The sequence below is a fragment of the Numenius arquata genome, chromosome 15 (genome assembly GCF_964106895.1).
Source record: "Numenius arquata chromosome 15, bNumArq3.hap1.1, whole genome shotgun sequence".
Taxonomy (NCBI): domain Eukaryota; kingdom Metazoa; phylum Chordata; class Aves; order Charadriiformes; family Scolopacidae; genus Numenius; species Numenius arquata.
The window spans coordinates 8,443,739-8,470,368 of record NC_133590.1 but is presented as its reverse complement, the minus strand read 5'-3'; the positions used below and the strand labels follow the sequence as shown (position 1 = coordinate 8,470,368).

Genomic DNA, 26,630 nt, shown 5'->3' with positions numbered 1-26,630 from the left:
GGATGAAAAAGGTATTGTTTCCTGAGTCTTTGCTTTCCTTTATATACCTGTGAGACATTTCTGCCTTAAAAAGTTGGTGTCCTGGCCACTTATCGTATTGGCAGGCTCTCCGCTCCCTGCGTTTGATTCCAATCAGTTATGCTATCAGCAATTTAACAGATAAGCACATCTCGGTGACAGTAGTATGAGAAATGGTTGCAGCTCTTCTTGCCAGTACTAACCTTTAATGTTGTGTGTCCTGTGGCTGCAGTTTAACTACTTCTCCAAGTGCTAATGTAATATTTAAAATAGACATAATATGCATTGATGCAGATTTAAACTTAATTTTTGTGAATACCGTGAGATAAAGAGGGAAAGTATGCAAGCTTTTTACTTCCAGTGCTTGTTTTAAAAAAAAAAAAAAAAAACCACCCAAAACAAAGTTTTGTTTTTTGAAGGGTACAACTTGCCTATATTCTAATGTATACATGCAGAGAGGGTTTTTGTTTGCTTATGCAAACTAGGCCCATGGGCCCATTACTGCTGTAAAGGAAGCTTGACTGAGCTGTGTTGTTCCTCATTCTCTGCTGCTCACATCACCAGGTTTTGAATTGATGAGTTTCCACTTGTTTTATTTTGTATTACTGCATTGTGGGGTAATGCAGCCGGCTCTCTTGTTTGCTTTAGAACGGGGGCAGGAACATGGACAAGTTGTGTTAGAGTGTCAAAATAATTGTGACCTGTAAAACAGAGGAGGAGGAGGACTGGTCAAACCAGTCCTGTGGCTGCTGAGCGTCCTGTCACAGCAGCAGAAAGTGTTATAAAGCCAGTGACAGGAAGCTTTCCACATGCCACACTAGATGTCTGGCAGTTTCATGAGATGGCTTGTTATTCGAGGTATGCAGGCAGGTGAGCTTGGGCTGGGCTAGTCTCAGAATGGTACTTTGAGAGGTTCCTACCCTGGGCGTTTTGAGTTGGCTCAGTAGTGATTACATTCTCCTGTGGCATGGGCAGAGGAAGGGACTTGCACTGTGTGGGTGAGACAAACATCATGTGGAGGGGACTGGGGAGCAAGACACTTTTGCCGTATTGTTCAGATGATCATCAGCCCTGAGGAAGGAGCAGATCAAATGGTTGAAGGCAGAAGCTTAGCAAAACAGTGCAAGAAGGTCAGCCAGTCAAGATACCGTATGCTGACCTACCATCATTTGCTTGTCTGATGAATTTACAGGATATCATTACATAAAACAGTTGATCTGCTTAAGTCAGGATTTGCCTTTTATGATTGCTTTTGATGCTTTGTGAAGACATCATAAAAGACGCAAAATACTGCACTAAGAAAACGAAATAGCTTAGTAAGAGAGTGATACTGTAGTCTTATTAACTTTCCTGATTTTGAGAGATTTACCTATAAGGATGGGTAGGATAATAGAAGATGGGTATAAAACCTGGAAAGACATGGAGCTGCTATCAAATATGTATCTGGTGTCCAAATATTATCTGGGTTTTATTGTATGTCTGATGTGAAACAGTCAAATACTAGCATGTTTCATTTCAACTAGCTACTGCTACGCTGGCAATGTTGATCGTTTTAAGCTACTTTCACACAAAACCTTTTGCTTACAAAGCATGAGCCTTTTCTTTAGTTTTTTGTCTCTGGTCTTAGAAAGGGTCTCCTCTATTTGCCTGAGGTAGGCACAGCAAACTTTGGATATTCAAGAGACATTTGAATGTCAAGATGAACTTGCATTGTCAGTTGGTCCACAAATTTCTTTGTGTGGACATTTCTGATGGGAAGATAAATTGTGGTCCTATGAGAAATTGAGTTTTATTTCTGTTTAAAAATTAGTACTTAGAACATGAAAACTAGTACTATCCAGTAGCAGTTATGAAAAAAAAAAACTGCTCAGGTCATGAACAGATACAGATATATTGGATTTTAGTTCTATCTGCCCAAATCTGTTGGAATCCAAAAGGCTGTGAACATTCTTAATGTGGTAAATTATATCCTGAGTACCACTGAAAATTAGAGTAGGTCTGCGGGGAACACTGAATCATCATAATTTACTTTTCATGCTTTAACCGATTTGTAATGTCACTATTCAAATTCCCCATGCATTTGATACAAAACCTATGCTTTATTTATGATTGCTATTAAGTGTAAGATATTATGTATATGGAGTTGGTGGCATTCTATTGCTCTGCAACTGAGTTATGCAAATCATTGTATTTCTGCTTCCACATAAATTTATCTTTCTCTCAACTAGTAATTCACAGTCTTATTTACAGAAGGAAGTAACACAGTAAGTTGAAAACTCAGTACCCTTCCCAGTGTACTGTCTTAACAGGGCTGCATTTTTCACTTGTTATTTTCACATGAAGGGAAATAGCATCCAGTTTGCTGGCTGGACTGGGGATTTTAGGTATGGTAACCAGCATAAAAGTTCACATATCTGATTTTTACCACTTGTTTTCCTGGAGTGGTGAACTGCAGCAGCTGGGCAGTGATGTGCAGCTTTGAGGCAGTAATATATTAAACAAATGCACATTTTTTTTGTTTCATAACGCTTTAGAAAAGTCTTAAAATGAGCCAAAAATCCCTCCGTTTGTTCCAGACAAAGCGTCAACAAGGACTTAAACTGGAATAACCATTATAGAAAAAAAAAAATGTACCTCAGCTTTGTGCTAATACAGTCTCTTTTTACAGTTGAGTGTGTGGATTATAAGGTACCTGTGACAAGAGGGAACAGATACTAGAAGGTGAATTTCTCTTCCCTCTTAACTGCATCATTTGCATCGTATGGTTATTGACCATGTTAAATGTACCAGTCTCAAAAAAATGGGGTTTTCTTTTTAACAGCTTTTAAATTAAGTAGGAACTAGAGTGTTCTGCTACTATCAAACTGAATGCCTTTTCTTGCAATTATATTCTTTTCCTTTGCAGATTGAGTTAATCAGTGGGGGCTGTTTCTTTTTTTGTTGTTTGTTTTATTTTAGTATAACAGTAGTACATTGTGAACTCTTGCTACTAGCAGAAGTAATCAAAAAGTAGATAGGTCCCAAAAGAGCAATTGTTTTGGCTGCACAAATCAAGTGGATGGATTTGTTGGCTCCAGTGTTGACCTAAGCATAAATCCTTTGATGTAAAGAATGAATCAGAGACTTTATTAATGTCAGAGGAGATCTGTTTCTAACATGAGGAGTCCTTGTAAAAGTTTCGCATTGTATATAAGCTCTCACATTCACCATCTCTGTTCTCATTTGTAGCTTTCCTTAACCATTTGCTTTCTGGTTCCTATTGATTTGTACTGGTTTAGAGGCTGTGTAGCGTTGAGGGGTTTTTTTAACTTTGAAACCAAAAGGAAAAGTGGTTTGCTTGTTACTTAAAAACGTATAACTGTCATTTGGTGATTTGTGACTGTTGTCCAGTCATGACATGTTCCCTTTCATACATTCAGCCTTATGCTCAGTTTTCCTTATAGAATCATAGAACAGTTAGGGTTGGGAGGGACCTTTAAAGGCCATGTAGTCCAAACCCCTGCAATTAGCAGGGATGACTTCAACTACATCAGGTTGGCTCAGAGCCCTGTCCAACCTGACCTTGAATGTTTCCAGGGATGGGGCATCTACCACCTCTCTGGGCAACCTGTGCCAGTGTTTTACCACTCTCATTGTAAAAACTTTCTTGTATCTAGTCTAAAGCTTCCCTCTTTTAGTTTAAAGCTATTACCCCTTGTCCTGTCATTATAGGGCCTGCTAAAGAGTTTGTCCCCATCTTTTCTGTAGTCCCCTTTAGGTACTGGAAGGCTGCTGTAAGGTCGTACTGGAGCCTTCTGTTCTCCAGGCTGAACAACCGCAACTCGCTCAGCCTGTCCTCTTAGGAGAGGTGCTCCAGCGCTGGATGCAGTGTTCCAGGTGGGGTCTCACCAGAGAAGAGTAGAAGGGGAGAATCACCTCCCTCAACCTGCTGGCCACGCTGCTTTTGATGCAGCCCAGGATACGGTTGGCTTTCTGGGCTGCAAGCCACATTGTCGGCTCATGTCCAGCTTTTCATGCTTTTCTTTTGTTGATTAACTGGCAGTTGTAGCCCAATGGTTGGTTTCAGATACTAGTGGTAGGTTTTTCATTTGATGGTATTTCTTGGTAGAAACAGCTGGGCTGAGGCTGCTGCATTTATTCCTTATCTGATTCTTTTATGTAATAGTGAAAGGTGATAGCGGTAGCAATTAGTCACAGACCTAGTGGGATTCCTCTGCTCTAACAATGTCAGCCTTAGTAGCAAGTGTTGGTTGATACGGCAGGACTCTGGAGGAGTGGAGCCCAGCAGCACCAAGGGCTTCTGTTCAGACTGAGTCAAAGTGCAGGGCCTGGAGCATGTAGCTGAATGACTCAGACTGTGTGAAAGTTAAACAAATAAGAAAGCAAGTATGAAAACAAACTTGGTGTTGCAAGATGGCAAGGTTGCTGCTTTGTTTGCGATAATTGTTGGAATAGCAAAGTTGAATTTATAAACAAAAAAATGCCTTGTTATTAAATAGTCTAATTTATTTAGTATTGGGGGATAGAGTTGCATCTAAAAGTCAGGACTGTTGTAATTAATTTCTCCTAATGGAAATGATACAATAAGGCCTTCCTGTGCTTGCTAAAAATGACAGCAGTCTTCCCAGACACCTGACCACCTGGTATTCCTGAAAAAGAAGACCCAGGCTCTTCCCTAAGTGTTCTGGCTGTTTGGATCTCAGTATGGTGTCCTTCTAGAAGAACACTTTCTACATAGCTTTTCACCTCCTCAAATGTTTGCTCTGCAAGCTACCTCGAGAGAGAGCAAATCTGCCGCAGGCCATCTGTGCTCTTCCAGCAAGGGATTTTGGCTGCTTAAAGCAGATGGGAACAGAGCCTTTCACCCCCATCCTCCTCCAGTCCCTTCCTTCCTTTAGGTTGCCGGGTACAGATCCATTTTTCTGTATGGATGGTGAGTAAGGACGTGCCAGTAAGGAAGTTGTATGTTCTGGCTGGATGAGTGTTCTAAAAATGAGTAGGTCAAGGCATATTACTGCTTTCAAATAGCGTATAGGAAAATGAAAGCTGTAGGTTTTTATTTTTTTTTATTCCTGTCTGAGTGTTTTTCAGAGGTAATAACATGGACTATTTGTGGATTTAAATCATAGAATTATTAATTCTAAAAAGCTCTGGGTTTTATTATTGACTTGGCATTTATGTCTCACTACTTCCTGTTTGCTATCCTTGATTTCTCATCTTCTTTTAGAAAAATTTGTATTGGAGCATTTACTTAAAAGTTAGGCAGTAAACTGTGCATAACACGTATCTAAATATTTTTGCCTGTGGAATTTTAGTTTCTAGGGGCTGGCCTTTCCCCTCTTTCGATCTCTCTTAATTTTGATTTTGATTATAATATGTTGTGTACTGTAAATTTTACTTCTAGATTTCCAAAGGAAAATGATGGAGAGATATTTACCAGAAATGCAAAGCGTGCTGGAGCCAGTCAATCCATCAGATGATACCTCTTCCAGGTCCCCAGATAACGAGAAGTCTGATAAAACATCTGGAATGAAGGACTGCTCAAGCATCAGTTGTACTGGAGATGAAGGCGGCGTCTTGGAAAGGGAATCGAGGTTGTTGCTCTCGGACCAGGATTCAGCAGTTCTTGGCATAAGCAGCAATGGGGCCCTGGCAGAAAGACAGGAGCAGCAGCGTGGGGGAGCAGACTGCTGTGCCAATACCTGCTCTGAAAGAAAGGTAGAAGGCTCCACAAAACCAGAACATATATCCAGTGAAGAATTTGAACGACAGGATCCAAAAACTAATCAGACAGAACAATCATTAATGGAACTACTACAGGAGCTAAGGGAGGAGTCTGACTTGGTGAAAAAATCTAGCGATAAAATCTATTCAGAAAGCCCTTACGACACAGACTGCACAAAGAAGCTTATTTCCACAATACATCAGACTTCCTCACAGGAGGATTTGCTAAAGGAAATAGAGTCTGAACTCTTATCTACAGATTTTTCGAAGGAACAAAAATTCCCAAACGGTGTGCGGAAGGGTGAGCAGGCCTTGGCCGTGTTTGAAAAATGTGTGCAAGATAAGTACCTGGAGCAAGAACAAACTATAAAAAAGTGAGTATTCGAGTACACTCATCACAGTTGAAGGTGTGTACTAAACAATTTTGCTTGCATGTTATGTGCAACTGCATACAACATTTCGGTATGAAACTAGTCTCTTGTGAGTTGTTCTAAGGACAGTTAATGAGCTTTTTTAATTATGTTCTTCAAGAGAGGAATTATTTTTACTTGTGGTATGTACTTATAAATAAAAATGTGTGCTTAGATCTCTGAATTCTTGTAGAAGTTGGCAGGAACTGAATAGCCAACTGTTCAGTTGAATAGCCTGCCAATGTCTAGAATTACTTAAATACTGTAAAAGTAATGATGATATAAAAATAGTCCAGGATTCATTCAGTCCATATATGTCTTTGGAGAAATGAACCTTTGTAATTACTAACTCCCACTATGTTTGTTTCATTTATGAGTCTGAAATTGCCTTTCTTTTTTAAGTAGTATTCAGTCTCCTGTCATAATCCAGCAAAGCTGCTAATCAGTCCAGAGCTATTCTTTGAGTTGGAAATGTCATATATAGATAAACTACAGTCTTGCCACATTTTATAAGAGGGCTTTCAAAGTACATGGCTTCTAAATTTTGCTGTAATAAACTGGGCTTAATAGTTCTACCAGGCAGTACACTATGTGAAGAGTATTATATTCATGAAAAGCCAGTTTGTTGCTTGATTTCTTGATTCAACCGCTTGGTGTTTCTTATTCGGTTACCACTTTAGAAATGTTTTTTGCTAACAAAATGTAGCCTCTAACTTCAAATTTATTCCTGCTTGCAGAGCTGAAAATGGGTGTCCTACTTTTCATACAAGGCACTCTGATACCATGGTATGGGAGAACATCAAAGGGAGGGAAAACCAGGCAGAGGGAGAAGAGGTGCCCAGGAGTGGAATTCTCTTGCACTCCATCAGTTATCCTCTGACAGAAATCATAAATGTGAGGAGAGTCAGTTGATGACAGGAGAGCTTGGGAATGCATAGAATTCAGTAATTACGGGGGAGGAGAAGTGGGAGTCTGAAGTGGTGGGTGTGTAGATGGTTGTAATTCTGGGAGATGGTAAGTGAACAAGCTATTTAGGTACTCAAAGGCAGGTGTTTTCAGCTGTGGACCAATTACTTTTAGAGACAAATGTTTATATAAATATATGTATATATTATGTATACACACAGAAAGTTTTTTCTATAAACATGTCTTCAATCTCCTTCTTTTTGCCAGATGGTATCCCAGCTGCTCCCCTTTGACTTTTGGGGACTCACCTGAGGAGTGTAAAACTGTTGTGGAACATTTCATGTTTGGTCCAAGGGACGTTCTGGGTTGGGTTGATTTTGCCCCTTAGTTTAAGATCAGCAGAATTTCTTGTAATGTTGCTCCAGAGATAGCCCAGTTGTGTCCTGTGATCAGGTCTAGGATATAATAGTGAACAGCAATTGTGTGGATTAAGAATTTGTAATCCTGGAATATTCATTAATAGATTAAAAACAGTTCAGACATGCTAAACCCTCTTTCACTGGTGGTTTTGAATCCCTTGTAATTTAGAAGCCTAATTTGTTTAGAGATTTGTTTATTTCAAAGGAGGGGAGCTAAAGATGAAAGTGTCTATGCAAAAGGTTATTTAAATACATTGTTCAGGTAAGTGCATGCGTCCCACAAACCTACTCAATTAGCAGCCCGATATGTCCACCGTCTAACTGTATCTTTAAACATTTAAATACATTCGAGGCTCTGTTTATTCAGCAGTTCTAGCAATGTAACTTCTGAGTTTTATGTATAACTATTTTCTATTGCAGTGCTAGAAGGTCAGACTAAATACTTGTCAGCTTCAACTCAGGCTTGAAAGAGCTTAGCTGCAAAGGAACGAACTATTGCTAAAAATTTGAACTTTATAAGACATGGAGGCTGCTGAAGTTACATGCCTACTTAGGACTTAGAAAATCAGGGTTCCGTTTCGTACCAGACTGTGAACTTCAGGGGCTACTTTGAGCCATTTCTGTACATGAAATGCTTACAGTACCTGTGTTTGCAGACAGTTGACTGCTGGAGCTATCTGACTGGAAGTTACTTACCTTACAAGTACCTTAAAATTGTTAACATTTACAGTTTTGCAGTTGCATAGAGGTATGAAATGCCTCGCATCATCATGGACATTAATAACCCCAAAATGCTGGAAACAGACAATTTGCTTGCAAGGAAGATGCTGCTTGTTTGTTTGGAGTTAAGTTTCACATGCACAACATACTTCTGTTTTGTTTTTGTAAGGCTTTTGTGGATTTCATTAGTGTTCCTGGCTCTTAACTCCCAAGAAAATTTGCAGATCAAAGAGGAAAAAACATCTATCTCAAAATTATAAACAAACAAACAAAAAAGAATACTGAAGTATCTTGCACTTAGTTTCTTTTTTTTTTTTTCTTTACAGACTGATAAAAGAAAATAAAAAGCATCAAGAACTGATTTTGGAAATTTGTTCAGAAAAGGACAACTTAAAAGATGAATTGAAAAAACGAACAGAAACAGAAAAGCAGCACCTCAACATTATTAAACAGGTACAGATAACAAACCAGAAGTGCTGGTTAGTATCTCACCTGTACATGGTGTCACTATTGCCTCTGTTTAACATCATGTCCTTGGTAGCAGAGAAGGAAGGAATGCCTGTGCTTATTATCCAAAGCTTTTTAAGAGGAGAAATCTGCTATTCCATTCCAAGAAATATTATTCATTGTCTAAAGTGCCTTTGCATAAACTGACTTTTTAGATTGAGATCACTTAAGCGTTCCAGATGTAGAAGTTTCTCTTAAAGTCAAGAGAATTCCCGTTTCATGGGTTGCCTTGGTGGTGGGTTATGTCTAGCTTGGCTTCCTGCTGGAGACAGCATATGTTGAAGACCTTTTAGACCTTTTTACAAAAAATGTCAAGGTCAGACTTTTATCCTGAGAGAATGATTTATTTATTGTACACAGGCATAAAGGAGATCTTATGTAAATGTTTTATCAAGCCCAATTTCTTCTTAATTTGTCATCTTTATCTTCTGTTGTTAACTACTGCATCTGCTAGTAGAAGTGGATGGGTGTATTGCAGTTGTAAACGTAATACTTCCAATACGTAAACTTCCAATATATGGAAGGTGTATAAAGAGTAGAGCAAATTAAGTGTGCTCTTGCACATCATTTTGGTATTATCAGTTACTGTATACAGGTGCTTCCCCAGTGAATTGTTAGAACCATGACAGGCTAAAGAGGAAAGTAGAGTGTGCATTGGTGTGGACTGGTTTTAGTGTGGGAAGAAGGTTTCACTTCAGCTTGTCTGTTACAGTTATCTGCTCATGTTCCTACATTTGGTTGGCCTGGCTTTATAAACTGATTACAGCTTAGAAATCTGGCAAGAGATAGCATTTAGATTACTAATTTTTGTTTGTCAAAGCACTGGTGATACTACTCTAGTTGTCAGGTTTCTCTGTTAATGTCTGCATCTCGCAGAAATCTGTTCTCAAAGCAGCGTGTCAGGCTTGTGTTCCAGAGGAATGCAGATAGAGACTTTGTCTTTGGTTAATTTCAAAGAATCTTTGAAAATCCATGATGTGATTGAAAATGGAATTGAAAAGTCATATTTTTAAGCTGAAAACTGGAATTGCATATGCCTGAATAAATCAGTATGAGCAGCTTTGAGCAGCTTACTTGTTCTCTCTTGTCTATATTGCCATGATAATGCTGTATGACTTCATGAAGCTATATTATACAGCAGTTGCTTTATCCCGTTCTGAAGAAAAAGGTATTTGTGAGGAAATTTCTTTTGCTTTCTGGTCAGATAAGAAGGATCTGTGATATTGCATGCTTGCAGGTGATTTCAGAAAATACTAGGTTGGAGTTTAATACTTTTATATTGTAGTTGAATATCACCCAGAGTTGTAAGTAAGATTACATTGCAATGAAACACTTGAGTTTTTTCATTTGTGATGTGAATGTTTTAATGTTACAATTCCTAAATTGGTGTTTTCTGGTGGCTTTCAAATCAATGAGAGCTTGGCTGCACTCACTACTGCAAGCAAACTGTACGTGCATGCTTGTATGTGTAAAACTGATTTCGTATGGGCAATGATTCATTTGCAAAGCTGAAAAGGGTGAGATCAATTCATTGTGTGGTAACGAGCATTTTAGATTGTTCTTGCCTTTTATGTAGCAATTTGGAATTGCACAAAAACGTAAGATACTGACCCTGAGATCTTGTACTTTTTTATACCCCTCCACCCCCACCCCCCTCCAAAACCAAACAAAACTGACCTTGGTGAATTGGCTTTCCTCTGAACAGAAGGATAGTCATTGAGGGCCAGTTAGAACAACCTTTGGGTAGCATCACAGCTTCTGTAGCCACCACTTGCCCTTGTGCTAGTGCTGCTGCTGCTTCCTCTACTGAATTGCATGACTGTGCAGTGAACGCGCTCTGGGAAGTGTTCCAGTTGAACATTGGTAATTATTCTTCAGCTGGATCAGGTCTCTGACTTGGTTCACTAGGCGGCTAAAAAAAGTGCCAGCACAATGATTAAGCGCCTCTTTATTTGCCGAGTTATTTTTCAATGAATTAATTCCCAGACCCGTTCAGTATGGATGCACGACTGCTTTGCTGGCACAGTGCAGGATATGGCACAGGGATAGCAACAAAAGGGTGGAAGGTGAAGCAACTTCAGAGAGGAGCCAGCCTTGCTCTGGCATCTCAGCATTTGCTGTCAGTCCAATTTTTTTGTGTAGGAAATTAGTGTGCCTTGTGTTTTACTTGATTTGATGCATCTGCAATCTCACTGAAGATGAGAATTGACATCTTTCATGCTTGTGCTGTAATGCAAAGCTAGATGTTGATATGGATAGTTGCAGCTTGACAAGTGTAAAATACAGTTAAATATCTGTTGAAGCATCTAATTTTGCGTGAAATGTTTCTGCCTGTACAAAACATGATCAAAGTCTTATTTTTCCCTATAATTATATCATAATGTTGTCTCTTAGCTGGAAGCAAGAATGGAAGAGCTTAATAAAGAAGTGAAAGCCAGTAAAGACAAACTTTTAACTCAAGATGCAGCAGCCAAAAATGCTATTCAGCAGTTACATAAAGAGATGGCCTTTCGAATGGAACAGGTAATTTGGAAAACCTTTAATTATTGAACATCTTATGAGCAAATTTAGTTCTTGTAGGAAACGTGGCCTAGATTGTTAGATCACTAGGTAAAGCAAAATTTTCCAAAATTGGAACTATTAACATGTGGTTATATATGCATTTTTGATAACTGGCAAATAGCTGTTAACATTCTAGAATGCCTGATAACTCTTTTTATGTGGATGGAATTCAACCCTCAAGGATATCTCATTTTCCTTGCCTCTAAGCTGATCTTGGCTCAAAAGGAGGTAAAAGCTGGCAGTGGCTTTTTTCAGATGGGTTATCACAAAATTAATATTTTTCTCAACTCCAGCACAAAGCTCTTACTTTGTCTCATGTATTACTGAGAGCTAAAATGATTTACTTTTTTTTCCTTTTTAATATCATATTTTGTCAAGCATTGTGTGAACTCTAAAGCTCTGTGTCTAATTCTATTTTTATTTGAAGCAGAATTTGTTAGTGCTGGGGTGGGGGGAATCTGTGAAAATAAGCCATGGGATAATCATTGTGCATTTGGCATGTGGACGAGGGAAGAGAGAGCACTGCTACTGGGTACTTGCAAAATTGTTTTGTTACTAAAACTTAACAAATGCACTTCTTTCCTTCTGAAACAACTAATTATATTCCAAATTATTGATGTATTGATAGGTCATTTTGGATCTTTAGCTGTGAAGGCGCAGCTGCTTAGATACATATTTACTGTTAGAAGTATGAGAAATTCTAGTACTTTAGAGGGATTTAATGTTAGTCTTTGCAAAACTGGAGCTTTTGAGTCCTACTTTGTTTTGCTACCGTACTGCAACACTGAAAATATCCAGCAGTGTCTTATAAAAGCTAATTATGAAATATAAGATTGATTCTATTTTAATATTTTTCAAGGCAAACAAGAAATGTGAAGAAGCACGCCATGAGAAGGAAACAATGGTGATGAAATATGTCCGAGGGGAGAAAGAGTCACTTGACCTGCGAAAGGAAAAGGAGATACTTGAGAGAAGAGTGAGAGATGCAAACAAAGAAATTGAGAAGCATACTAATAAAATCAAACAGCTTTCTCAGGAAAAAGGAAGATTGCACCAGCTCTATGAAACTAAGGTGCTCTTAAGTATTGCTGTATGACTTGAGTGAATGATTAAAAGCACTATCAGAACAACCTTATCACTTGTTTGCTATTATACTTGGTGAAAGAAACCTATTTTCATTTGGTTTTGCTGTACAGCTGTGAAAACCCCTTTCTTCCAAGGGAAGGGAGAGAAGTTACTGAATTCAGTCATCTTTTTGAACTTCCTTTTAATATTTCCCTGAATATTAAGTTTGTGAAACATTAAGGGTTTTTTTTTTTGACAAAACTGAAAAGACTGCAGATGCCTGGATTTTGAGGGAATTTCTAGCTTGTTTGGATTTTTTTTTTTTTGAGACTGCAATGGCATTAAAATATTGCAGTCTTTTTTTTCTATTTTTCTGTGTATTTTCACTATAGTTTCTCTCTTATATTACTGAAGATTGCTGATAAAACAACAGAATTCTTCAGGGCAGTTCCAAAAATTTGCCATTCTTTTTTAGAAGCCAGTAAGATTCCCATCAACCTCTTAGATTATCCAGGTCATTTTGTATTGTGCTTCACAATTCTATTTCATGTGAAAGATCCAAAAATTGGTAAATTAATATTGTTCAGGCTTTGACTTGGGCCTCTTCTAAACAATTGTACTGTGTACAGTTGACAAGAACAGAAGGATCAGAAAAATACATCTCAGTAAACGTCCTTAAAATTACGCCTCTGAAACAAAAAATTACCTCAGTGTCCTCTCTCACATGAATAGGAACTGGGAGTATGACTTCAGGTTTCCTAAACAAAACTTAACTTCATAACTCCTGAGGATTACACTAGAGCTTTACAGGAATTGTACTGCCCTCATATGGTGCTGCTTTAAACTTTTTTTTCATCTTACCAAGATGAATTTATTACTTCAGAAACAGAGTTTGGAAATTTGGCTTAATGCAGTGGTCTGTGGATAGTGGTATAGAAGGTTATGCCAGCAGTGTGCTTGTGTTAGCATCCTTTCTTGGCACTGACTTACAGGTTCGTGATTTGACTTGCATATGTTTTGCTGTCAGTGCTCACACTAGTCTGCATAGTTGGTAATACCACTCCACAGGTGTCACAATTTTTGTCTGTAGCCTTGTATAATATATGACCTTACAACTTTGAACCTGTGTTTCCTCATCCCTTTTCCAAAAAAAAGAACAAAAAGAGGACTGTGCAGCTTACCCAGGAGGTAGTTATTTTAGATCAGAACTCTAGACTGTGCTTTGCCTTTTAACAGATATATAACATTAATGTATATTAACAGTAATGCTGCCTCACCTTGCTATTCAAACCAGAACAGTGATGTGCTTTTTCACTGGATTATGGGCTAAGGCATTATTGAGCACTCTCAATTCTGTGCATGCTTTTGCAAAACTCATACATTAAAGAAAAAAAACACATATTTGTGAGCATGAGTCTTGTTGTAGAAGTACTGGATGATTTAAGTCCATAAAATAAAACCTATAAAATCTTTTTAGGATGGTGAAGCCACTCGACTCAACAGAGAAATAGAGAAATTGAAAGAAGAAATCAATTCTCATGTTATCAAAGTAAAATGGGCTCAGAACAAACTGAAAACAGAAATGGATTCACACAAGGTTAGTGAAGTAGTACTGGTGCAATGACATGAAAATACAGTCAGAGGAATGTAGTTGCTATACTGTTTACTCTTTATATAGCACTAAAATCTGTTTCTAAAGTGTTTTTTATTTAACTTGAACACCTGAGGCAAAGGTCAGAATAATGCTCTTAAAGATATTGATACTGAAATGGAAACGTTGAAAAGATGTGAGGGAGGATGTATGGGGAGGATTCTGTTTGATCTGGTGATCAAATTCTAATTTGTTTTTTGTATGAATTTAACTGTCATCTTAGTTCAGTTTTTATGTGATAGATTTAAATCTATCATCTGAAAATGTGCATGGCACATAACCAAGAAGTCCTTTTGTTGTGCTTTCAGTGTTGGAAAAAACAAAATTGCATAAAGTAATAGATGAGAAAAATAATGGAGAGAAAAATAATGGAAAGGATAATAATGCTTTTTGGTTTTAATTCTTTCCAGACTGAAATAGGAAACTTTTATTATGAGAAATGCTTTTTCCCAGATTAAGTTGGATGAAGAGGTTTAACCTGTTATTTATTACTGGTTTTTGTAGGAAACCAAAGAACGCCTCAAAGATGCAATGACAAAATTAACTGAAGCAAAAGAAGAAGCAGACCAGATAAGGAAAAACTGTCAAGAAATGATAAAAACCTATCAAGTAAGCACATTTTCTTAGGACTTGAAATTAGTGTTCAGCATCTGAGTCTTCTTTTTCCTCCCTTTCTGTCTTAAGCTGTAGCAGGAAGAATTATCCTGTGCAAGCTACAAGGCTGAAATGACTTGTTGCTGATTTCTTTACTTGGAAAGTTGTTAATAAAAGGGAAAATGTTTGTCTTGATGGGCATGTGGTGTGGGGGTCTTTCTTGGCATGTCCAGAATTATTAGATATGTACCTACAGGAAAGACTCGGTGGTGTGAAAAGCTGTCTGTATGCTCATGAAACCAGAAAGGGGAACATGAAACTCTAAAACTGTACTTATGTATCTTCAACCCTTTCAGGAATCAGAAGAAATTAAATCAAATGAATTGGATGCAAAACTCCGGGTAACTAAAGGAGAACTAGAGAAACAAATTCAGGAGAAGTCTGATCACCTGGAGGTAAATGCGTGGCGTGTGGAAACAACACAGTTGGCAACTTAGTAGTTAAGAATGCCATGGGTTTTTAATTTTGAGAATGTTATTTTAAGGTGCTTAGAATTTTTGCAAAACATTTTTCTTTTTTACCTAATACTAAAGGCCAGGTGTCTGCCTTCAGCCCTGCTTTTTGGGGGATGTTTTTAGCTTTTACCTTGGATGCACCTTTTAAAATCAAAGTTATGGGAAAAGGATGATATAATGAGGTCAAAATAACTGTTTTCCATTTATAAACATGAACGTTGCTATAATTTAGAGCACAAGCTCAGATGATAGGCAGGCCTTTCTTTGACTGGTATTTTGCCAAGCTATATGGCAAGGAGAGACAGGAACAGTCTCCATTCTGTGTAGGGATTTGCTAGCCAAAAGCTAAACTCTCTAATGATTTAGTACCTGCTCACAGCTCATATGTGCATGTGCCATCTTCAGAGTTAACCAAGTGTCAGTTTGCCTACAGCTTTCCACAGGGGCTGTTGTGGCATGGGTTTGTACACTTAAAACCAGAGTGTGTAATCACACTCATTCTCAGTTCTTCTCAGAATAAAGAAGCTTTTAGGGTTTACTTTGCTTTTAGAGCAAGTAAAACAAACCTTTAGTGTGTGTTCTGCCTCAAGCCCTCCAAGCTGTTGTGGTGGCCTGCATTGGCCTCGATTTTTTTCACATCCTAAGAGATGCCACCGCCCATTTAGATTTCTCAAGGAGCTTTTCGTTCTTTAACAAGGTGCATCATGCAAAAATAAAAGAACTGGAGGACTTGAAGAGGACATTTAAAGAAGGCATGGATGAGCTTCGGACACTGAGAACAAAGGTAACGTGTGCTGTGTTGGATTGTAGTGGGGCTAAAGTGCCTCATATTTATATCCCCCATAGTGCTGGGTTTTGGAGCTAGGCTGTATTCAATCTATTAATTGTATTTTTACTTCTTTTGGAATGAACAGCGTGATTAGAAACTGGCTGGCATGTGACTAGAAGGGATACGTAACTGTGACTCTGGGTAGCCTTTCTTAGGGAGTATCAGTTGATCCACAGCACAGCAATGTTTTGTTTTGTGGTGTGTACCTCGTTGGGCTGAAAAGTTGTGAGAAAAATTCTGTTAAACATCTTGTAAGTTTAATAACTTTGGAAAATGAAAAATACTTGTAAACTTTTCCTATCTGTAAAGCAAGTTTTGTAGAGGTCATACATGTGACCTGTGGTAAGGAGTATAAGCTATCCATAACTTCTGAACAGTCTGTAGATTAGCATGCCAGTCCCTCTATCCAGAGCAGGGTTTTAGCTCTATAGGACCTTTTGAAAGGGGGGAAGACATAATAAGGGGTTGGCTTGGTAACTGGGGAAAGATGATGTCTTTGGATCATCTGATCCAAGATGATGTCTTTGGTCCATTAGACTGATAAGCTTGAAGTCTTTGGACAAAACTGATGTTAATCACACTTGTTTAATTCGATTTTTTTTTTCATTTTTTTGTCTGTTTATTGCTCTGAGTGTATTTGATATGAAATATCTGGGATATTGTTCTTTGCTACTTGGAATCGCCAAAAACTAGCACACGGGGTTTGTTCAACAGTCTAGACATCTGATCAGAATAATTCAGCTCTGAAGTTTCGGAGAATAGTTTATGATATTTTTTTTTCTCTATTTAGGTAAAATGTCTAGAAGAAGAACGTTTAAGAACAGAAGATGAGTTATCAAAGTATAAAGAAATCATTAATAGACAGAAAACTGAAATTCAGAATTTGCTGGACAGAGTCAAAACTGTAGATCGTCTGCAGGATCAACATCAGAGGTACAGCTATGCACTTTGAGGAATGATTTAAAAGATTATCTGGCATGTGGAAAGGTTGTGTTTTTTTTTTATATTTAAATTATTGATGCATTAAAATGTATTCTAGTTTGAAGAATCCCTGTCCTAATTTAAGTATTTTTCTATTCTAAATCAATATTGTTAGTACTGGAGACAACCTTGGTGGCTTCTTATGAAATGAGGGGATTGAGACTGACAAGTCTAATTCTTACATCTTTAATTATTAGAATAAGAAGTGCTTGCTTTCTGGCATACTCTTTATGAAGTTATATCTCCTAGGTGTCTGCCCAGTGTTTCTTTTATTGAAGGAATGGGGAAAAGCAACTGAACTGGAAAGATAGATTTCTTCAAAATTGTGATGGGTGAATGAAAGTGTTTAACAAAAACAGTTTTGTGTGTTTGACATGCTATATTCGGATAGTAGGGAGCAATTGTATTTCTGATAGACTGGAATACATTCTGCTGTGTCAAAGTTTGCTCGTTTAAGAATGTTAGGAAAATAATCTGAGAGAAGAGTTGGACATCTTGTGGACACTTCAGGAGTGTCTTGAGCATAGTCATGTTTCTGTATGGTACATATGGACTAGAATATACAAATACTAACCGCTTGTTCTAGTGGTGTTGCACAAATGGAGATGGACAAATGTCAGATAAGCAGAACTACCCATGTGTCCCTCCTGTGCTTTTAAACAGTTCTTATTTATCATTGAAAAATATGTCGGTGATTATATGTCTTTCTTGGGGTTTAGAGAATGAAGCATTTTCCATTTGCTGTGTGCTGCTCAGCTGTATTGGCACTGTCTCATCAGCCGTTCTAGGGAAAATGCAATCTGTTAGAGACAACTGGAGCTTACACTTCAATCAATAACAGTTATTTTTCACTTGGGACCTTGCCAAATGAATTAAAATGACTGTGATCGCAGTGTAAAACTACAAATGTGTTTTTTCCAGTTATCTTTTCCTCTCAAAAATTGAGACATACTTAAATATCTGTGTCTCATTCTTACTCAATTTGGATCACATTTTTACTTAAGTATCCTTCCTGTACAACACTTAATATCCCTACATTAAGTTTCATACTTTTACTTTTCTGCCTTCAATGTGTTTCCAGTACTCCTTAGGGTGTTTGATAAAGTTGTGGAATCTCAACCAGAAGTTTAAAACTTGGACCAGTAAAGTCCCGTTATCATCTATGAAAGAGAAATCCTGGAATCTTGACCTCTATTTTTCCTATTGTTGCATAGAATAAATAAAATTACTGCATTTCATTTTATTGGAAGCAAATGGAAGGAATTTCATCTCAAGTCACAAAAAATCTTACCTGTTCTTGATGAGAAAAGAACAGAGGAGGCAGGTTTCTTTAGCCGAGGGAAGAGAAGACAGAAGGGAGACATCCTTAAATGTATAAAGGCTATTATATAGGGAGTCTTCAGCTATCCTTGTTCATGGGAGAAAGGATGAAAATAAAGAGTTTTGCGGGAAAGATGATTTTAGGTTGAACTTTTAGGAAGAACTTTATAGCTGAGCTGGATACTGCTTGCCTGCATTGTTGCCTGGTCTCCTTCATTGAAGAACTTTAAGGATAAATTAGAGATCTCTTTTTGGGATGGTCTAAACATGTAATTTTGGCTGGTTCAATCCTGACTGTTAACTAGAGATTTATCCTGTCATAGTGAAACAGAATATTTGGAAATGTAAAATATAAGCGTAACCTTCTGGCATAGATTTTTTGAATGGGAGCTACAGGTGAGATATGTTGCTGCATAGATGGCTGGGGAAAAAAATAACAATGCTGTGGTTGTTTAGTCCTAAGTCTTCTGAAAGGTGGAATTAGCTTAAACAAAACTGTAAAGGCAGTGTGCAATACATTTGACTTTGGTTGTGCGATACTAGGTAACTTCTGTTGTCACTAACCGCGTGAACTCCTCATTTTAGTAGTTCTAGTAGTTTTACAAAATAATTTAGTTACTTAGTTTTACAAAATAATAGTTCATTTTCAGATTTATTAATGATTTGGATTGCCCGAGCTTCAGCTCTCTTTGAAGAAACATGTTGATGTGGGGTTATTGGTTTAAAGTGAATCAAACCTCCTGGTAATTACACTATTTAACAGGGAATTAAATGAGATGTATGCCCTTACTTTGTGTAACTTTAATTTTCTTTTTAAATTTGAATATACATACTCCCTGCAAGAAAGAGGTGAGGGTTTTTCTGCTGATGTTGGAAGGTAAGGTTTTAGAAAGGTGTAGGAAATCCTATGATTGAAGAAATAATGACATAATATTGCAAGAGCAAATGAGGAAGACATTTTTAGTCTGCAACTTTGTTAACGGCTATTTAATTTTGGAAGTAATTTCAGTCACTTTCTCTGAAATGTTGATCATAACTGAAGATATGGCCTTTCTCACTCAAATGGTTTGCAAGTGATACATCAAAAGTGTCCTAATGGGAGTGCTTCAGTAGAAACGTGAACTTGGTTTGTGGAGGTTTAGGGGAGTAAGCGTGGAGTAAGACGGGTCCTTTGAGTCTGAGCTGAACTGCTTGGGTAAGGATGTACTGCTGCTGTCCTGGAGAAGCTCAAAACTGGGATGTTTCCCCATCTCTTAAAGAGAATTCCTCTTATGGAATGACGGCTTCTGTTGGATTTGCAGACCTTCCTCTTACCTACAGGATCTGTTTTCGAGGGTTTTATTTAAACCCTATACTGAAGCTCATGAAGTTGGATAAACAGAGATGGTCTTCCTTGAGGAAGCTGATCACTGCATCTCCTTCTGAGGGGTAGAAATGTCTGTCACTTCAGCACTGCAACGTGTCATGAAGTGGAATCTGCAAACTCCCTCAGAATTTAAAACCATTCAGTGACTGACAGATGCCCCAGGGTCATTATTTGTTCCTCTGCCTTATTTGGTCTTGACCTGATCACTTTTATTTCAATAAGTTTTCTTATCTTTAAGCTCAGTTTATCCCTGATAAGATACAATTGTTTTGACAGAGATGAACAAGAAATCAGTGCTCTAAAGGAAGAAGTAGATGGTTTCAATTCTCTGATTGCTGATCTCCAGAAGGACATTGAAGGTAGTCGGAAAAGAGAATCTGAGCTATTGATATTCACTGAAAAATTAACCAGTAAGAATGCACAGCTTCAGTCTGAAAACAATTCCTTACAGAGCCAATTGGATAAGCTTTCTTACAGCGAAAGAGAGCTGCAGAACCAGCTGGAATGTGTTCAACAGGCTAAAGATGATCTGGTGAGTACAGTGTGCAGCTTGGTTTTTGCACTAGTAAGACTCCTGATACTGATAAAGATATGGCATATGAATTCCACCTTCTCTCTTTACCTGGCCACAATTTTTCGTTGAGTTTGCCAATTTGATAGAACAATAGTAGCAGGATATGTACACCTCGCATTTCTAAGGGCAAAGAAATCCTGAGACATGCTGCATAGGGATGAGTTGGGGTTACTGTGTTGCTCTTTCTGTCTTTCTGGAAGTACAGAGTTGTTCTCTGTGCAACTGTCATTGAAATAATCAAAAGGTTGCAATTTGTCTGTAAAATTTATTACTGTAAACTGTTTCTTTGGTTCTCTTAGTACTATGACATAAATGTGATTTTTAACAAACTTAGTGTGTCATGGAAGGTGATATGACCACACTGTGCAGCTCTGTGTGGCTCTGTACTGTATCATGTGGATGTTTTGGAGATAGCTCAGGAGTCTTATTGCAGTGTTGCCCTGTGCTGCATATTCATTTGCAGTGGTAGTGTTTAGCCTGATTAATAAATGTAAAATGTGAATGAATCTCAGATGGAAGGTAAAGTGCAGAGTCAGGGCTGTTGAGTTACAGTATGGTATACATATACAGTATAACAGTACAGTATGGTTAGGCTGGATTTTTTTTGTATATGACTGAAAATACAACTACAATTTCAGGCCACCAAGTTGCAGAAGGAGGAGGATCAGCGGAAGCTAGAGGTTGAGACGCTACAGGCTCAGCTCGCTTCAGAGCAGAAAGAGCTGACAGCGCTGAAGACCCACGTGGATGAACTGAAAGATGAACTGACAACCCAGAAGCGCAAGCATGCTGCAAACCTGAAAGATCTCACAAAACAACTTCAGCTAGGTTGAAATTTTTCCAATATTTTCAGCCCCATCTGTAAGCCCCTGGACAGGGTCCTGTCAGTGTACGCACACTGAGTGTAGCCCTACAAGCTCTCCCTGTCCCCGGACAATGAGAGTGAGTGCCCAAGTTAGACCTTGGGGAAACTGCAGTTACGGGGAACAGAGCTTAGTGTCAATTTTCAGTCTTAAATATAACTTTTGAAATGGACTTAGGCGTAAAAGGAAAGATTTATTTTGAAAGAATTTGACCTTTGTTATCATGTCTGTGACTACTGAAATGCCAGTGTGGGTACGTAGGGATCCTGGTCTCCGTAGGAGTATGTTCAAAAGTTGCTAGAAGTTTCTTAGTTGCTGACTCTGTCAGGAATTGCTGGTGACAGATATTTTTTAGTATATTAAACAGAGCACTTCGGTTTTTAAAGATGGATATGGAGAGACTGATGACTAATTTTGTCAAAAAATAGAAATCATTAACTACCCAATAATGCATGTGCTCTGAAGACAAATATAATCAAATCTATCTGAAATATATTTGAAAGAAGAGATCCTGCTGGCATTGTGCAAGACGAGTTCCGTGTCTCTCTCTGTGTATATATGAACAGCTGTCTGCTTTCCTTCTTGATCCCTTCTGAATGAGTGGTGCTTCTGGCACAAGTGCTACAATCGGCTTCCAGTAGTAATATAGTTATGAGATCCCGGAACAGAGTTGCCCTTCTGTCATTCAGTAGTTACTTATGTGGCAGTCGTAATCAAAAGTAAAATCAAATTTAAGTCTTTTGGTTCCCACTTAATCCTATGCATGACATTACCCTCTTGAGTTGGCGGCTGCTGCAGGATGTAGGCATCCTGGTGGATGTTGCATCAAGGTGCTTCATGGTGGGGAGCAGGGAGAGGAGGGGGGCTGTCTGTTTTTGGGGTTCCCCCCCCCCCAAGATTTTTAGTTGCTACCATTATCTTTTAGTTGTCAAATTAGTGCGGGTCAGAGAGGATTAGAGGCTTTGTACGTTATGTAACACTATGATTGGGGGTTTTTAATTTGCGGTTGGTAACCATCATTTTATTATACTTTTAGCACGCAGGAAATTGGATCAGATGGAAAATGGTAATTATGACAAAGAAGTCAGCAGCATGGGGAGCCGTTCCAGTTCATCAGGTAATATAGCACATAGCGGGGCTGCCAAAACAATCCTTCCAACTTAATAAGGTTGCCATGGTGTGCTGCCGTGAGCCTTGCTCTTTCTGTGGCTTGTGTATATGCAGTGTGTGGGCAGCCTCCCGCTAAAGCTGACAAAATAGCCTTTAAGCACCAAAATGCACTTGGCTGAATGCAGTTGTAGGTGCTTATTATGAGATTAAAGTATAATGTTTATATATTTTGGTTCTTTCTAAACACCTACCTTTTTTATTTTGTTGCTTTTATGTTTGGAGAGAGCTCAGAGTACTGTAGTTTATAGAGGATCCTCTTAAACGCTGCCAGAGGCAAAACAGAAATGAGCAGTGGCTTCCAACATTGTTTAATTGCACTATTGACAGTTGCAACTGTGTAAATGATAAATCAATTAGCATGTTTAGAGGCATCAGTCTACTTGTGTAAAATTCATTACTTTCTATCCAGTTAGAAGTGAAGTGATTATTTTTCGCACTGAAAACAACATCTGTTTTTTTCCTCAGTATCTTTGGGTTTTAAGTTGGGTTAGTTCTGTCAGTGTCCTGTAATCTCTCTGTACAAGAGAGATAAATACTTAGAAGAATAGAAAGAAGAGAAAGTATTTCAAGCTCTAAGTGATCACTGCTGCAGAGTGTTTATACGTAAGGTTTTTGTCAGTCTGTGCACAGTAATCATAGTGTTGCAACTTTAGTGGACTCCAAGCCAGGTATGTTTAAAATCAACTCAGTCTTATACATAGTAATATTAATGAATATGAAGGTATTTATACAGGAATAAGCATTACTGAATTAAGCACACATGCTAAAGGAGCTCTGTCTGTGCTAGGGGACTACACTGCTGTTTCATCATGTATCATTTAAATGCTATAAGGATTGTTTATATAAAAACCCACTAACATATAAAGGAAACTGACATTCTGAAGAAACATCCTAAGCTACTGAAACGTAATGAATGCATGCACTGCACTAGTAGAGATGGCTTACCTGGTATAAAAGCAAAGGAGAGCTCTTACAAATCTGGATGTATTTGCAGGGTCCCTTAATGCGCGCAGCAGCAATGAGGATCGGTCACCTGAGAATACTGGATCTTCAGTAGCTGTGGACAGCTTCCCAGAGGTGGACAAGTCTGTCTTGGTGGAAAGAATACTAAGGCTACAGAAGGCACATGCTCGAAAGAATGAAAAGATGGAGTTTATGGAGGATCACATTAAACAACTGGTGGAGGAAATCAGGAAAAAAACAAAGTAGGTTCTGAGTTCCGTTCATAGAGGCTTTCAGTATTGAACTGATGCACTAGACAAGTATTCTGAATTTTTTGTAAAACAAGTAGTTGTTTAAGGAAATATTTAAAATAACAAAAATATTGCAGTGACAGTAGATCTCAAAGGTACGATTAGTCTTGCTTGGGTTTTTTTTCTCCTTATCTTTCCCCAGCAGTTACAGTAACTGCTGAGTTGTTTACTACTAAAATTTTTCAGGAGCAATGGAATAGTGCAAGTGGGCTTTTTGGTAGCAAAATGGTCAACAGGCGGCTGATTTGAGGTGGACTGCTGCCACTGGCTAATAGAAGTGTCCTTTCTCTTCATGTGCTTAAAAGTGTGCTGATTGTGTTTGTTTTGGAAGGAGAATCTGCATAATTGCAGATGGTAGTCTGGTGTGCATATCAAATAAGCAACGTATCTGAGCCAAAGGTGGTTGGTATTTAATGTGTGAGACAAGATTCCACTAACATGGAAATCTCGTTTTACAGGATGATGTCTGAAACTTGAAAATTGGGGCGTATTCCTTCCTCTGGAAAGTACAATTGTCTGTATAGCCCTTGCTTAACGAACCTATACATTCGTGCCCATCTGGTACCATTTCCTAGAACATGATCACAGTTTGTGAAGACTCTTAAGCAGAGACTTGGTAATTTTTGTCTGATCTGTAGAAAGCTTAAGATTCTCTGTCTGGAGTCTGTCAGCAAAGAAAAGTAGAGGGGGGCATTTTTTTGTAGAGAGAGTACCTTTTTTGCTCCAGTAGCAATATTACTTTATCGAAATACTTCCAAATACTTAAGCCTTGTGCGTTGTTGTGACTCGGTTTACCAGCATCTCCTGTAGCTCTTGTGATATCTCAGGTTTCCCTCTGACCTAGAAATGCAGGAGTTGATTTTTACTGCCTTTTCAGTAAGACTTGAAAATAAAATTACACTGTCTAGAATCTGAAGTTACTTCAGTGTCTGACTTTTCACTGCCTTATAATGCTATGTTGTTTTTTAATTTTTTCTTTCCACCCCCAGAATTATTCAGAGTTACATTTTGCGGGAAGAAGCTGGAACACTATCCTCAGAGGCCTCTGACTTCAACAAAGTTCACTTGAGTAGACGGGGTGGGATTATGGCATCTCTCTATACATCTCATCCCGCAGATAGCGGTCTCACGTTGGAACTCTCCTTAGAGATAAACAGGAAGCTTCAGGCTGTGTTAGAAGATACATTACTGAAAAATATAACATTGAAAGTGAGTAGCTCTGCCAGTTCTTCAGCATGTTCTTGTGGTTCTGAGACGTTGCCTTCAAAGAGGTGCATGCTGTTAAAAGGAGGAAGTCAGCTCATTGTGAATCGGTGATGCTGATAGCATTGGGTTAATCCAAGAGCTCTGTAACATGATATACACTGCTTTGGGACCCTCGTGTTCCACACTAACGGGCTGCTGCTTGAAATAAATTCTGGGCTGCCTGTGCGTCCAGCGGGGAAGAGCCTCTCCATTCTCTCCCACAGTCGCGTGGAGCTGGGGGCCCTGCAGCAGCTGGGTGCCCTGTGGAGCTGTGGGGCAGCACGTCTGCCGCACGGGGAAGGCGACAGGCTGGAAAGTGCTGTGCAGGCTGCCAGCTGGACCGCAGTGTTCAGCAGAAGTTGGACATCTCTTCCTGTAATTATCATTCCCCTTGAACACTGTACTTTCTAGAGAGCCTGTAGAATATTAGTAACTGCAAAAAAAGACTTGCTGGGACCTTTGCATCTTTTATTGAAATGAGCTTGGTTTTCTCCTACTCTGTCTAATCATTTGCACTTGTTCTGGGTACTTGAAAGTATCAACCTGCTGACATAAACAGTAATTTTAACTTATTAGTGCATTTTGTGCTGATTGAGTCATTCTCCCTGTGTAAATTATATAACTTACCCTATGCTTTTTTTTCCCCCCCAAAGGAAAACCTTCAAACTCTAGGAACAGAAATAGAACGGCTTATTAAACACAAGCATGAACTGGAACAGAAAATAAAGCAGACATAACTAAAACTTTTATGGAATAAACAACATGAAGATGCAGAAAAGGCAGGTGCAACAGACCACTCTTTTTTTTACATTTTCTCTGATATTTTCATTGCCTGCCAGCACAAGCGTCTCTGTAGAGGCATATACAACTTTTACCCGTACAGGCTGACTCGTGCAAGAGATCTACAGGGTTTGGCATCAGCGTGGTTCTGTCTGCCCAATACCAGCCTGAGGTCTTGCTGAATTTTACTACACACTACATTTAGACAAAACTTTTATTTGAAATGACGTACAGCTGCTTTGCAGTGCATACTCTGTTTTGGATGAGTTGCAGTGAGATTTTAATTTCTGCACTGTATGATTAATCATTCTCTTAATGATGGAGCTTGAAAAAATAAAACTAATTATGTCTTAGTTGCTGTTGAACATATCCAGTGTTACTGAGCTTTAAGGGCTTTCAGACATTATTTCCTTTCTTGCATATTATTTCTGATATTTAGGTTGATTAAGCATTTTTGACATAGGCATGGAAAAATACTTTGTCACAAAATTCTGGGTTTTAATTGGTAGCCATGATATTGCATATTTTTGGTTTTAGATTAACGCTCAACTGGTCACTTCCTTTATTCAAGAAGTGAAACAACAGTAAAACTAAGGGATTAAGAAACTTTCTGATTCAGCTATTGGGTATGTGTAATTGAAACAAATGTCAGTTCAACAAATCCTGTAAACCCTTGATCTTTAGATGTATGGATCCAAAGTAAAGTTCTCTGGCCTTCTGCATAACTAACAGCATTTAAAAAGTAGGAGTTTTAACTGCCCATTGTTGCGTGTGTGGAGGTAGACATTGTGATAGCATCGAAAGCAAGTGGAAACTAACCAGATTTTCTCATTAACTGTGGCTAGACCAGCCAGTGAAAGTAATGATAAGAAATGGGAAATGGGATTTTAATCTGTTGGTTGGACTGTGAAAGTGGCACAGAAATCTGTGTGACCCCTTTATTTTACAGTTGTGAAGAATTAGTTGGTAAAAATGGCACGAACTGAGAACTGTTTCTTAGTCCTTCAGTGGCTGAGAGGGTGATGGAGGAAGAGTGTCAAGGAGCCAATATTCTGGTTAGTCACAACATTCTGAATTATCTCTATTCCAGCAGTACGTGCATAGATTTCTGTATTTATTGCCTTTTGACCAAAATGAATTGACCAGATCAGTGTAAAT

At 38.4% G+C, this 26,630-nt stretch overlaps 1 protein-coding gene across 1 annotated transcript; it reads left to right on the top strand.

The window, feature by feature from the left end:
* Positions 1-1,076: 1,076 nt before the first annotated feature.
* CCDC186 (coiled-coil domain containing 186) lies at positions 1,077-25,471 on the top strand. The gene is made up of 16 exons (XM_074159131.1): positions 1,077-1,119; positions 5,423-6,116; positions 8,524-8,650; positions 11,099-11,227; positions 12,126-12,338; positions 13,809-13,928; positions 14,487-14,591; positions 14,933-15,031; positions 15,789-15,875; positions 16,711-16,853; positions 19,864-20,119; positions 20,800-20,989; positions 22,061-22,141; positions 23,189-23,399; positions 24,437-24,656; positions 25,346-25,471. The coding sequence occupies exons 1-16, from the start codon at positions 1,077-1,079 to the stop codon at positions 25,427-25,429; spliced, it is 2,802 nt and encodes a 933-aa protein (XP_074015232.1). The 3' UTR covers positions 25,430-25,471.
* Positions 25,472-26,630: the final 1,159 nt, after the last annotated feature.